At 37.7% G+C, this 12,997-nt stretch overlaps 1 protein-coding gene across 2 annotated transcripts; it reads left to right on the forward strand.

Moving 5' to 3' along the window:
• The first annotated feature begins 732 nt into the window (after positions 1–732).
• Positions 733–12,150, forward strand: LOC142108468 (photoreceptor outer segment membrane glycoprotein 2-like). 2 transcript variants are annotated; one of them, XM_075192149.1, is made up of 4 exons: positions 733–876; positions 2,179–2,803; positions 8,846–9,092; positions 10,471–12,150. In XM_075192149.1, the coding sequence occupies exons 2-4, from the start codon at positions 2,223–2,225 to the stop codon at positions 10,735–10,737; spliced, it is 1,095 nt and encodes a 364-aa protein (XP_075048250.1). In that variant the 5' UTR covers positions 733–876; positions 2,179–2,222; the 3' UTR covers positions 10,738–12,150. The 2 variants fall into 2 exon arrangements, with proteins under 2 accessions (XP_075048250.1, XP_075048249.1); XM_075192148.1 differs by having other exon boundaries at positions 736–954.
• Positions 12,151–12,997: the final 847 nt, after the last annotated feature.

The raw sequence follows: 12,997 nt of genomic DNA on the forward strand, positions 1-12,997 counted from the left end.
TAGGCACAAGTGCCAGAACTGAACCATGGAGCAATGGAAGATGGCCTGGTCTGATGAATCATGTTTTCTTTTACATCATGTTGACGGCCAGATGCGTGTGTTGTTTACCTGGGGAAGAGATGGCATCAGGATGCACTATGGGAAGAAGGCTAGCTGGTGGAAGCAGTGTGATGCTCTGGGCAATGTTCTGCTGGGAAACCTTGGGTCCTGGCACTCATGTGGACGTTACCAACCACCTAAACATTGTTGCATACCAAGTACACTCCTTCATGGCAACGATATCTCCTGATGGCAGTGGCCTCTTTCTGCAAAATAGTGCTTCCCTGCTACACTGCAAAAATTGTTCAGAAATGGTTTGTGGAACTTGATAAAGAGTTGCCTTGACCTCTCAATCCGGTCGAGTACCTGTGGGATGTGGAGGGAAAAACAAATCCAAGCCATGGAGGCACCACCTCGCAATTTACATGACTTAAAGGATCTGCTGCTAACAACTTGGTGTCAGACACCACAGGACACTTTTAGAGGCCTTGTGAAGTTCATGCATTGACAGGTCAGAGCTGTTTTGGTGATTTTAATGTTGTGGCTGATCATTGTATGTTTCCTTTGTCAAAAGGCTTTCAGTAAAGCAGTACCTAATATCACTGCACTGCCTTCGCCAGACTTACATCCTATTTAGTAAAGTGCTTTGCAGCATCTACTATAAGGGGCACAATTAAATCTGTAAGCCGTAATTAGTCCAGCAGGGATTACAGCAGCCAGACTTTTGGACTCTTCACACAGCAAATCCTCTGTCTTCTGTCTTCTACATCCTGGAGGAAAAGAGAATTTAACCCGAAATCTGAGGTTCCACTGGAGCTTACATTCACCTACCATTCGGTAAAGCACTTTTTCTGAAGTTCATTTTACGGATTATATGTAACAAAGAAGCACTGCACGTAAAGCAATACAAAACAGGTAAATGTTTTAATGTAAAGATTTTAAAATTTACCATTGTGCCTTTTGGATAAAATAAGAAATAATATAATATACTAACATCCACTTAGTGTAATATATGTATGTTTGTATATAACCTGTACAGTTGTGTATAGATTGATTACAGATATATTTTGTTTTTGCAAGCAACAAAACAATACAGTACATTGTAAAAAATAATCTAAAGCTACATTAAAGCTGGTGATTAAAAACACTGAACTAACAACTTAGCGATATCAAGGGAAAAGTAAGCAAAAGAGAGGACCTTTACTAGTTACTAAACTTTATTGGGGAGGACCACACATTAGTGAGCTGGATATGATTAAAAATAATATTTTCTAAGAGAGAGACTAGAACATTCCTGTTATCGAGTCTTTGTTGCTCAAATACACAGCAAAGGACTGCTTGCTTGAATATACATAGTTGTGGCAGACCCTAGTCAGCAACTAGAGATTTAATATATTAGTTTGTCAATATTATTGTACTATATCACTAATATTTTGATCTATTCTGAATGCCACTGAAGCTATGCACTTTGCTTAACTTTAGATTAACATTACTTGTTGAGCTGAGAAAGAATTTATATTTTGTAGATTTCTTATAATTCAATAGAACTGTACATTTAACTCAGAGCTATTCCTTTCAAATGGTATGGATTGGTAATGACCATTTGGGCTGCACTCTACTGTAATAATATATCACTGCTATTTAATTATAGTATGGCTTCTTATAATATATGACTGCATTTAACTATGATCTGGCTGCTTGCAATAATATGCATAGAATGGTTCTCTACAAATAGCTCATACATTAACATTTAGTTGTAATGTGTTATATAAAGAGGGCATTTGTTAATAGGAAAACATTATTTTAACAAAAAGTACATTAGCCTGCAAGTTAGGTCACTACACTTGTAAAGGTGACATTCGGAATGGATACTGTCAATATCAGTATCTATAAGCTCCTGGATGTCCGCCTTTGTTATCCCCAATATAGATGTAGTGCCTATCTCTCCAGTCCTCCAGCATAAAATACAGCAGGTACTGGCAGAAATATTAAGGTTAAAGGTGACGTCAAAGCAGAGGTTCTAAAGGAACGGAGGAGAGGTGCATACCTAAGTATGTGCGATTTTCGAAGGTGATTTTGATGATTTATTACTCAACGGTAAAGATGTAATAATGTATTTCTGTTATTATATCTTCATAGTAAGGATTCCAGGTCTTGCAGTTTCTGCTTTTCTGTGTTACACAATGGCAGTTCTTAAAGTGAAATTCACCAAGACTAGAAGGGGAAAATTAGCTCAAGTCTTGTGGATTCTTAACTGGATCTCGGTGGTTACCGGACTCATTATCTTCTGCCTTGGTCTCTTTCTGAAAATTGAAATCAAGAAACGCAGCGAGTTAATGATAAGTGGTGACGTCCACTCGGTCCCCAACATGCTCATTGCTGTAGGCACCATAGCCTGTATAATCAACTTCTTTGGCGGAAAGATCTGTTATGATTCGTTGGATGCCAACAAGTTCTCGAGGTGGAAACTGTTCATGCTTCCATACATCATCTGCACATTTTTCTTTACGTTCTGCGTCTTTGCAGGAGCCATCATGTGCTATACAATGAGAAATGAGCTGGAGTCTGCTCTATACCGTGGGCTGAAAGATGCCTTGAAGTATTACAAGGACACAGACATCCCTGGACGCTGTTTCTTGAAATCTACCATAGACCTTCTCCAGATTGAGTACCAGTGTTGTGGGAACAATGGCTTCAGGGACTGGTTTGAGATCCAGTGGGTATCTGTACGTTATCTGGATATGAGTTCCAAAGAGATCACAGAGTAAGTACTTTAGTATATAAAGTTTTTGTTTTAACCCTTTAAAATGATTTGTAGTCCTGTATTATTAAAGTGGCTACACAAGTCAACTTCAGTGGTCCGCTTGGCCAATTTAGACCAAATTGTTTCAAGTGCGGGGCTTCATTAACCACTAAATATGGGCAAATAAGATTAAAATGCATCAAGACTTTTTCCAGCTAAAAATAAAGGTGTCTGGAGACCACTATTGCCATGTGTGCTATGGTTCCAGCAGATCGAATTCTAATTTGGCCAATCAATGTGTGTGACAATATTGGACACTACATCTGGATCTTAATGAGTGTGACCAGCGTTAGTTTGATCTTCATGTAGATCCCAAAAATAGGTACTGTAAAGAGAATCTAATAAAAACAAACACATACACGCACAAAATGTATGGCCTTTGTGGAAAGAAGGAATAAGAAACTTTAGATTTTGTTATTTGTGACACCTACTTTACCATCAATGACTTGAGCCAAATGTTTCCTTTACATTATTATTATTACTGTTTATCATGCTTTATTTATATATTGCCAATATACTAAGTAGTTCTTTACAGATCATTTTTTACTTTACAATCTAAATTCAAGGGTCAGTTTCAACAGAAGACCAGACTACCAGTATGGTTTTAGACTGTGGGAGGAAAGTGAAAATCCACGCAAGCGCCAAACAGATAGTGCCCTGGTCAGAAGCAGACCCACGGCCCCAGCACTGTGAGCCAGCAACGGTGGTCACTGTGCCACCATGCTCCCCATACACGTTGATCCATCCTGCACAATCCTGTCTTACATAAACCTTGCACTTACAACATTACTATTGGGTTAAGGTCAAGATTTTAACTCAGTCATAGGGGGGAATTCAATTATCCGCAACGTAGTTCCTCTGAAAATGCACATTTTTTCCGATACTACAATACCTCAACATTGTGGACTTCTGCTTGCACCCGAGGAGGCAACAAAGAGAAATCTGCTATGTTGCGGTAACGCAAAGTGCCTTTGAGACCATTGCGGAGACACTCCGCAAATAACTGAATTCCCCCCCCCCCAAAATGTGCAATTGATTCTACTTCAGAAAATTTGTTGAGAATTGTTACTAGACAGCTCAACTTACATCTTACTAAGCTTCAGCTTATGATTAATACCCTGAGATTCCCCTGTAAAATGTAATGGTACAATCTAGAATTCATTGTTCCCTGAATGACTGAATTACTCAGATCCTGAGGCAGCGATGCAGACCTGAAACATGTTATTTCCAAAGTCATACATCATTGTTGGATAAGAAGGTTTTGTTAGAACACAGGCTTATCTCCACATATCACATTCTTATTTGTTGTAATATCTTTGTTGGAAAACTGAGATTTCCTCTTTGGTACTTTCCCATGTGCACCATGTTCCTTATGAACATTAGACATTGTAGGAAAGAGTTGTAGATTCTTAGCAGCTAAAATAGCTTTGTACCATGTAAAATACCATGGTGATTATTGAAGATCACTGCTGGAGAGAGGCAAAAGCCTACAGCAAATGATATGTAACTCTATCCACATTCAAGAGCATCAAAAATGTTTTCTGGTGTTCTCAGAATTCTGCTTCGATTAGGGAATGATTCACTTCAAGAAACTAGTGTCATGAAGAGCAGAATCGCCCCCCAAAACACACACACACACACACGCTACATACCTGGTTTTTATCACAGATATTAAAAAATGATACTCTGAATACTAATTCAGAGTATCCTCTCAACAAAGCTGAATATCCTAGAAGTTCAACAAAGACCGTGAATGTGTAATACACGCATCCAATAATGACATGAAGAAGTTGGAGTTAGGAACTTCGTTTCATATATAGGTGGGTTACACGTGTGTCTCTGTATGTAATGAATTTCAAGGAATAGGGGTAGAGTTGGGCTCAGCACAATAAAACAATCATGAAAAGCACATAAAGTGCATATGCTTTTTAATGTGATTTTTGCGCATTCAGCAGGACTCCACTGAATTATGAATTACACCAAAACCGCATCTAAAGCTCATATGCACTTTTCACTTGTTTATCATTAAAGTGAATGGAATCCTGCCCAATGTATTAATATAGTGCATGCATAGTTCAAAAATAGGGACATTGGCGTCTTTAAATCTAATAGGTGCAGACATTCTAATGTAAAGCACCTAAATAGTTCAATGCGTTGTGTATTATTTGTTTAAACAGAATCTCTTTATCCCACATTAGAACTTATGAAGGTGAAATGATAGATCAAAGTAATGCCCAGGTCCTACTAAACAAACCACTGTGTTTTTGTTAATCCTATTCATAGTGGTGCAAATTAGAAATTAGACTCCAAGATAAATTGTAAGGCTATAATGGCTGCAACGCTTTACACTCTTCCTTTAAGTACAAATAAAAGACATATAGAACACAAGCATAAACGTATTTCTCTCCTAATAAACATCATCAACCACCCAATGTGATGAACACTCCATTGACCTTGTCTTCTCCTGTTTCTACTAATTTCTCCAACTTGGCCTTCCCGCTATCCAACCACAGTGACCTTTTCTTCAGCCTTACCTCATCCTCTGCCTTGCACCCAAATGTACACACACAGAGTGACACCTAAATACTATTGATCCAAGTCATTTCTTATCTTCACTAAAACTACTCTCTACCATGACAACCCTGTCCCAATCTAGCTGCCTCTTTCAACAACAGACACAGTCACTTCAACCCTAAACAATGAAGCTAAAGCCACCACATACAGTCACAGACAATGCAAACCTCAGCCATGGCCACCAAACACACCTGCCACCTTCAAAATGCTCCCACACTGCTGAGCACCACTGGAGAATATCTTGTTCCAAGGTTGACTTCCTCCACTATAATTTCATCCTTTCATCATTCAACACTTTTCAAGCAAACATACTTCACATCTGTAATATCCAATAAGGTCTTCTAACCCCGACACCTCATTGCTACTCTGCTTACCTGCACCACCTCCCTTTTCTTCCCATGCATTCCATGATTTTGCCACCTACTTCAAAAGACAAAATCAACACCATTTCACAAGATATTATTTCATATCAAACCCTGCATACACCACCCACCTTTTCCTATACTTCACAATTCATATCTCAAGTAACTGAAGTTTCTGCATTCATCTTATCACCATACAACCTGTCAGCTGAACCACATTCCCTGCCAATTTATCTGCTCCCTCTTCCCACTGTGTGCCGTTACCTGGCTCACCTGTTCAACCTGTTTCTCTCGACTGGCACATTTCCATACCCCTCTTTGCCTCTAAACTACTTGAGTGACTTGTGTACAACCGTCTATCTCACTTTCCCTCACACCCTTCTTGACTCTCTGCAATTGGACTTCCATCTCCACACAAACATTATCAACACTCTACTTACAGCAAAGTCTAAGGATCATTTCTTCATACTCGTTCTCTTGGACATCTCTACGGCTTTCAACATTGTTGATCACCCGCTTCTCCTACATACACTTTACTGGCCTTCATAACAGTTCTTTCCTGGTTCATTTCCTACCTTTAGAACCATTCCTTCAGTATCTCTAGCTCAGGTAATTAGTCTTCTCCACTCCCACTGTCTGTTGATGTCCATCAAGGTTCTGTTCTAGGCCCTCTGTTTTTCTCACTGTACACCTTATCTCCTGAGAATGAATTCACTCATTCGGCCTCCAGTGCCACCTCTACGCTGATGACACCCAACTCTGCCCCTTCATCCCTTTTGAACTATCTCTACATGAATGTCCCAACAGTACCTAAAGCTTAAAATGTCCAAAACAGAGCTTACCATCCTACCTCCTACCAAATTCATCACCACTCTTCAAATTGCCATCACCGTCATTAACGCCACCATTTCATCAGTCTTCCATTCTCACTGCCTTAGTGTCATACTTGGCTCCATCCTCTGCGTTACTCCTTACATCCAGTCCTGTTACATCCACCTTTGAAATATTGCCTAAATACACCCTTTCTTACCCAGGATACAACCAAAATTTTTATTAATTCTTTCATCATCTGTTGACTCGAATACGTACTCTGGTCTGACATTCCGCTCACCCATTTATTCCTGCTTCAATCCATCTTACATACTGTGGCAAGGATATCTCCCATCTTACCGGTCCCTATCTGCTGCATCTCTCTGCAAATTCATATTCTGGCCCCCTGTGTCCTCCAGAATCCAATTCAAATAATCTACCTTTACCTACAAAGCCCTTACGACACCAGCCCATCATAATTCTCAAATCTCAACTAGAAATATTCTTCATGCCCTCTTAGATCTACCTCAACCTGCTTCTCACCTGGTCTCTGGTAAACACCTATCACTCCTGACTCAATACTTCTTCCGTGCTGCTACCCACTTATGGAATTCCCTACCACAGCCGCTCAGACTGTCCCCCAATGTTCTAAACTTTAAACACTCTCTGAAAACCAATCTCTTTATTAGATTTTAACCTACTCACAGCTCTACTCTGAGCCAAACTCATTATCTTGTCTCAACTGCCCTTTTCTCGTTAGATTGTAAGCTCTCTCATGAACAGGGCCCTCCCTACCCTTTTTTTATGTTCTGCCCTTTGTTTTCATGTCTTTCAGTATAGTTTGCATACTATATCTGTACCTGTTTTATGAATGCCATTTTCCCCACTGTTGGGCTATGCAGAGCACTATGACACCTTTCAAATCATCTACAATAATAATATAAATGCTATCCCTCTATTAAATTTTCTTGCCAACAAGTCTTATTTTCGACCACATGTAGAACCAATACATTTTTTAGAGAATGTTATCTTGATATTCTTAAAAAAGTTATTTATTAATGGAATATTTTTGCTCTATTCAACAAGGACAACCATACAACACACATTTGAGTACATTTAGAAAAATCATCACACTGCAAGAGGTGGAGTGAAAAAGGAATAGCTCCAAATCTATAAAACAATATTTTTTTTCTACAATAAGTATTGTGCAAATATAGTTGTGACATTTATGAAAACTGTTCCATATGTAACTGTGTAGAAAAAGGTAGAATTGCCCATAGCAACCAATCATATATTGCTTTCAATTTCAAACCCGTGCAAGCAGAAAAAAATGAAGGTTTGAATCTGATGGGTTGTCATGGGCAATACCTCTTTTCTACACAATTATCTGTAGAACATTTTCACAAAAAGTTTTGGTATAGTGTTCCATTAAATAAAATATTTGCCATTATTATATTTCTGTAAATTCTTTTTTGTGAAAATCGTTTTTTTAGTAGCATCAAACAAGAACAAATGGAATAAAAACCAAAGTGCAAGACATAACATTTGAAAGTAGTAGGTAACTACAAACGCACCTTAAGCATAACACAAATAATTAAATCATTTTTGATGCTTCGTATTTGATTTTGATTAAGGAAAGGGGAAAAAAGAAAGAGAAAATATCCTAAATGCAATCAAACCCAACTTGAGCACACTAACAATTGCTACAGTTTATACATGTACTTAAGTATCTTCATCAGGTAAACGAAGATTAGAAAGTACAGTATATAGAACAAAGGGAGCACTTTATTTTTTATGAATGACATAAAAATTGTCAAATTGTAGATTAAATAGAATCAAATAAACAAATAAAATATCTAAAATACCAATTATTGGTATTGTATGAAGCGGTTTTGTGTTTTAATTTTAGAACTTCTGTGATATGGGGCAAATGGTTTAGTACTTACACATTCAAAAAAGGCCTAGTAATGGCACTAAACACTTTTCATTCAGATAATGGATCAACCTTCTACACCCGATATCATAATATTAAAACGTGCAACATAATGGAACAAACTTATACAATATAATGTCCAAACGACTGATCATGAACTTGCGCTCATATTAGAAATGTAGCACATTTCGCACAATCTGTAGCTTACAGTACCTACAACAGTACCTAGTTTTTAAGAAGGATTTGTGCATTTAGTTAAAACTGATGATGTAACTGCACATACAGGATAAATTATCTACTCTGTTACTAATTTCCTTTTCACAGCCGTTTCAAGAGCAACGTGGATGGAAAATACTTATTAGATGGGGTCCCTTTCAGCTGCTGCAACCCCAACTCCCCCCGTCCTTGCATCCAGTTTCAGATCACAAATAACTCCGCTCATTATAACTATGATTACCTGACAGAGGAGCTGAACATCTGGCTCAGAGGCTGCAGACATGCACTACTGGAATACTACGATAACCTCATGCAGTCTATAGGTCTGACTGTCCTGCTTATTTGGCTCTTTGAGGTAAGTCTGCAACACTGACTTCATAGATTCCTTTACATGGGAGAAGAAAACAAGAAAAAGTAACATATGTTAACAAGGAAGAAGAGATCTACAACTATAAAATTAATACGTCCATCAAAATATTTTACCAGAACATCCTAACTATATATAATAATAACAATACTAATAACAACAACACTGGATAAAACAACACTTGCACACCTTAAAGTGCGCTTTCCATAAAAACAATCATTTACATTACAAACATTGGAAAACAATTACCACTATATTTTAAATAACAGTAAATTAAAACAAAATTTTGGGTGAAATTATGGGATATATGTGTTCCTCAATCCTTAGATCTTGTTTGTCCATGCATCTTTGCTTCTAACAGTGGGAGCAGACTTTTTTTTAAAAGTGCTATCAGTGTTGTCAAAGTCTTTTCCCTGGTGGGATTTGAAAAAAGTCAACCTGAACAGAAGAGATTTAATGATTGGACTGTTAGAGGTATAATGGGATGCACTGGAATGGATGATCGGAAAGCATAACTGCGATTTTTTAACATGTTTTACCTAATTTCAACCAAAACAAGTTGTTTTTTTTTACTTTTGGTGGGATTGTTCTTTATCAAAATATTTGGCTACATATAATATATTCATAGTAGAATACATTATTTTTAGTGTTGTATTTTTATGTTGCTCTAAATCAGCTGCCCACATGTTCTCATGTATTCTCATGGCAGAATGAGAATACAATAATAATTTATTTATTATAACACTGACTGTAGACTATAGTCTACACTAAATTCTGTCATATACATATTTCTATTTTTGCTTTAGGAAGAAACAGTTTATGTTCTATGACACGAGTTGCGCAAAACATATCTATGACATTTATGAACACTGTTCCATATATAACTGTGTAGAACAAGTACTGTAGGCTATGTTCAAACATTTCTCTCCTGAAAAGATTCACGTGGAGGACAGAGCAGTACCTGAAGACTTGTCACCTTGTCCAAGTTTGTCTACTTAAGTGATTCTTGATTAGTATGTCAGGACAAATGTGTATGTTACATTAGCAGGCTAGATGTGCACAATAATTTATGGGTACCTGGAAAACTCTTACAATATGCAGAATGGATAACATTTAGTCTATAGCGAATTCTAAATGTAACACATTAACTGTTTAGTTTTCAATCTCACCCATTTTATTTATCACTCTTTTTGTAATATTTTAACTTTGTTTTATAAAAAAATAAGATATTTGTGGCACCTCATTGCATGGTAGGAATGCCTATAAATACTTCACCATACATTCTTTTTAATAGTGAACTACGTATTTCACTCTGTCTTGATGGTAATATGATTGAATATTTACTTCTGATAATTTGTTTGCTCAGCTCTCAGTGCTGACCGGTGTACGTTACCTTCAGACTGCAATGGAGAACGTCTTGATTTTGGGAGACCCAGAGAGCGAATCTGACGGATGGTTATTGGAAAATAGCTGTATGGATACTGCTAAACACAATTTCCAAATAATCAAGAATCTCGGCAAAGTCAACCAGATTTCCACCCTTGCTGGCATATCTGACCCAAACGTGGACATCCCAAGAGCAGATTATGGCCCAGATAATGTTCCACCTAGCTCCATCCCAACAGTTAGCTGATCACAACATGTGTGATACTGGCTAATGCCAATATAAGATTTTGCACTGTGATGGACATGTTTTGAAGTTGTGGAAATGTGGTTTCTCTATATGGATGGAAAACATTTGAAAAAGAACAGAATCTTGGTTTTCCACGTGACCAGAAGCTGCAGAATATTTTAATTTGATGCCAGAAACTGGAATATACTAGTACGAGTGCTGATGACAGTTGTTAGAATTCATTATAGGACAGTTCAGGATAGCAAAGTCTACTGAAAGGTTGTAAGGAAATTTTATTGTTATGGTAATGAAATTTTATGGACTTTTCAAATATTTTATAACTGGTTCCACAATTGTTTGTACCGTGAATGGAAAGCTTTAGGGGATAAAGTGTTTTTCTTGTTTTCTGATGCTAACATGTAAAAGAAATCTGTACAACAATGTCTAGTTTTTTTTAATGTTGTATCAAAAACTTTGTAATTGTGCTTGATGTGGGTGGAACTAAAATCATGCAAGCCCCTCATTGTTCAATCAAGGATTCTAAGGACTCCAACTTAGAGCTTGGTCTTCCTAAGCCCAACTTCTGCTGATCTCAGTTTCTAACAGGCCCTTGCAGTCTGATATAATGACTCCACAATCCCCATTCCCCAATATCCACTCCAGATTTCACCCCTTTGCAGGAAACTCAAGCCGCATGCACACCAGCAGGCTCCTCAGCATAGCTACCAACTATGCATTACCGTCAAAGCTTAGACATACTGTGGTACATCTCAAGCAACTGAGCTTCTCAAAATTCTGGCCTCTAGGGGGTAAATGTATCAATCTGCGGGTTCTTCAACACCCGCGTGTTCAGCCTCTTCCGCGATTAAATTTCAAGCGGCGCTGCATTGTAAAGGGAAGTTAACCCTTTACAATGCAGCGCCGCTTGAAATTTAATCGCGGAAGAGGCTGAACACGCGGGTGTTGAAGAACCCGCAGATTGATACATTTACCCCTAGGTCTCAGTTGCCCCAGCCCAGTCCTTCTGTGACGTGTATATTAACCCAGTGCCACTACTCTCATCCGCCCCACCAGCTGCTCCCTTAGTTATACTAACCAAGAAAAAAAAGGGTCCAGGTGGACTAAGTTTGCCATAATGCCTCCTGCTGGTGCTTGGGACTGGACACATATGTCCAGAACATGAGCTACATTGTCAACGCTTAGAACTTCTTCTATAAGTGGCTTTAATGTTCCGCCTAAAATTTGGCCTAGGCTTATTATTTGTTCCACTATCAAGTACCCTTTCATGACTATACCATTTTGGTATACAGGAAAAAGGCAATATGTTAGCCTTATAGGACCAATTGATACACAGCTGAAAATGTGCTCTTCATATATGCACAAAGCTTATTTTATTTTGTAGATCATGTGGGCCATGTGTAAAACACATTTGTAGATCTCGTTATTTTATTAATAATTACCCATGCAACTAAGTAGGATAATTTCCACTTAGTAATTCTATGGTCTATGGACTTTTTTGAGTATCTAATCAGAGCACAATCAACATAACTAATTGTTTAAATGTTAATTCTACAGCTCTATAGTGGTAATGTTTTTTGCGTTTTAATGGGATATCTATATACATGTTGTTTTTAATTCATTTATTTTAGTATGTGCCGTTTGGGCCCCATTCTGTTCAATTTCCTGGTAAGTTCTTTTAAGTGGAATAAACTTTGTGGGGAACATTTATAAAAAGCGTTTCAGAGGTAATTATGTATAAAAGATGATGTTCCCCATAGCAACCCATTTGATTTCAATTTATAAATGACAAAATAATAGAATCCAATTGGGTGCTATAGGCAATACCATCTTTTCATTAATTTCCCTCACTGTGGTGTACACATTATAGAATGTGTCAGACATTTGATGCCCAAACTGCCGATACTAAAATATATATATGGGATTACGTCCCCTGTACACTATATATATATATATATATATATATATATATATATATATATATATATATATATATACACACACACACACAGAGGAGTTCTGTGACCTTTTATGGTGATTTCCAATATCCTTAATACATTAATGTGGAGCAGGCCTGGCCAACATGTGGCTCTCCAGGTGTGAAACTACAAGTCCCAGCACACCCTTCCAACTATTAGCTGGCTATCTACTGGCAAAGCATTCTGGGGCTTGTAGTTTCACAACATCTGGAGAGCCACAGGTTGGCCAGGCCTGATGTTGAGGGCACAATACCTCTTATAATACATTTTAATTAAAACAAAAC

Source organism: Mixophyes fleayi, chromosome 12 (assembly GCF_038048845.1).
Source record: "Mixophyes fleayi isolate aMixFle1 chromosome 12, aMixFle1.hap1, whole genome shotgun sequence".
NCBI classification, from domain to species: domain Eukaryota; kingdom Metazoa; phylum Chordata; class Amphibia; order Anura; family Limnodynastidae; genus Mixophyes; species Mixophyes fleayi.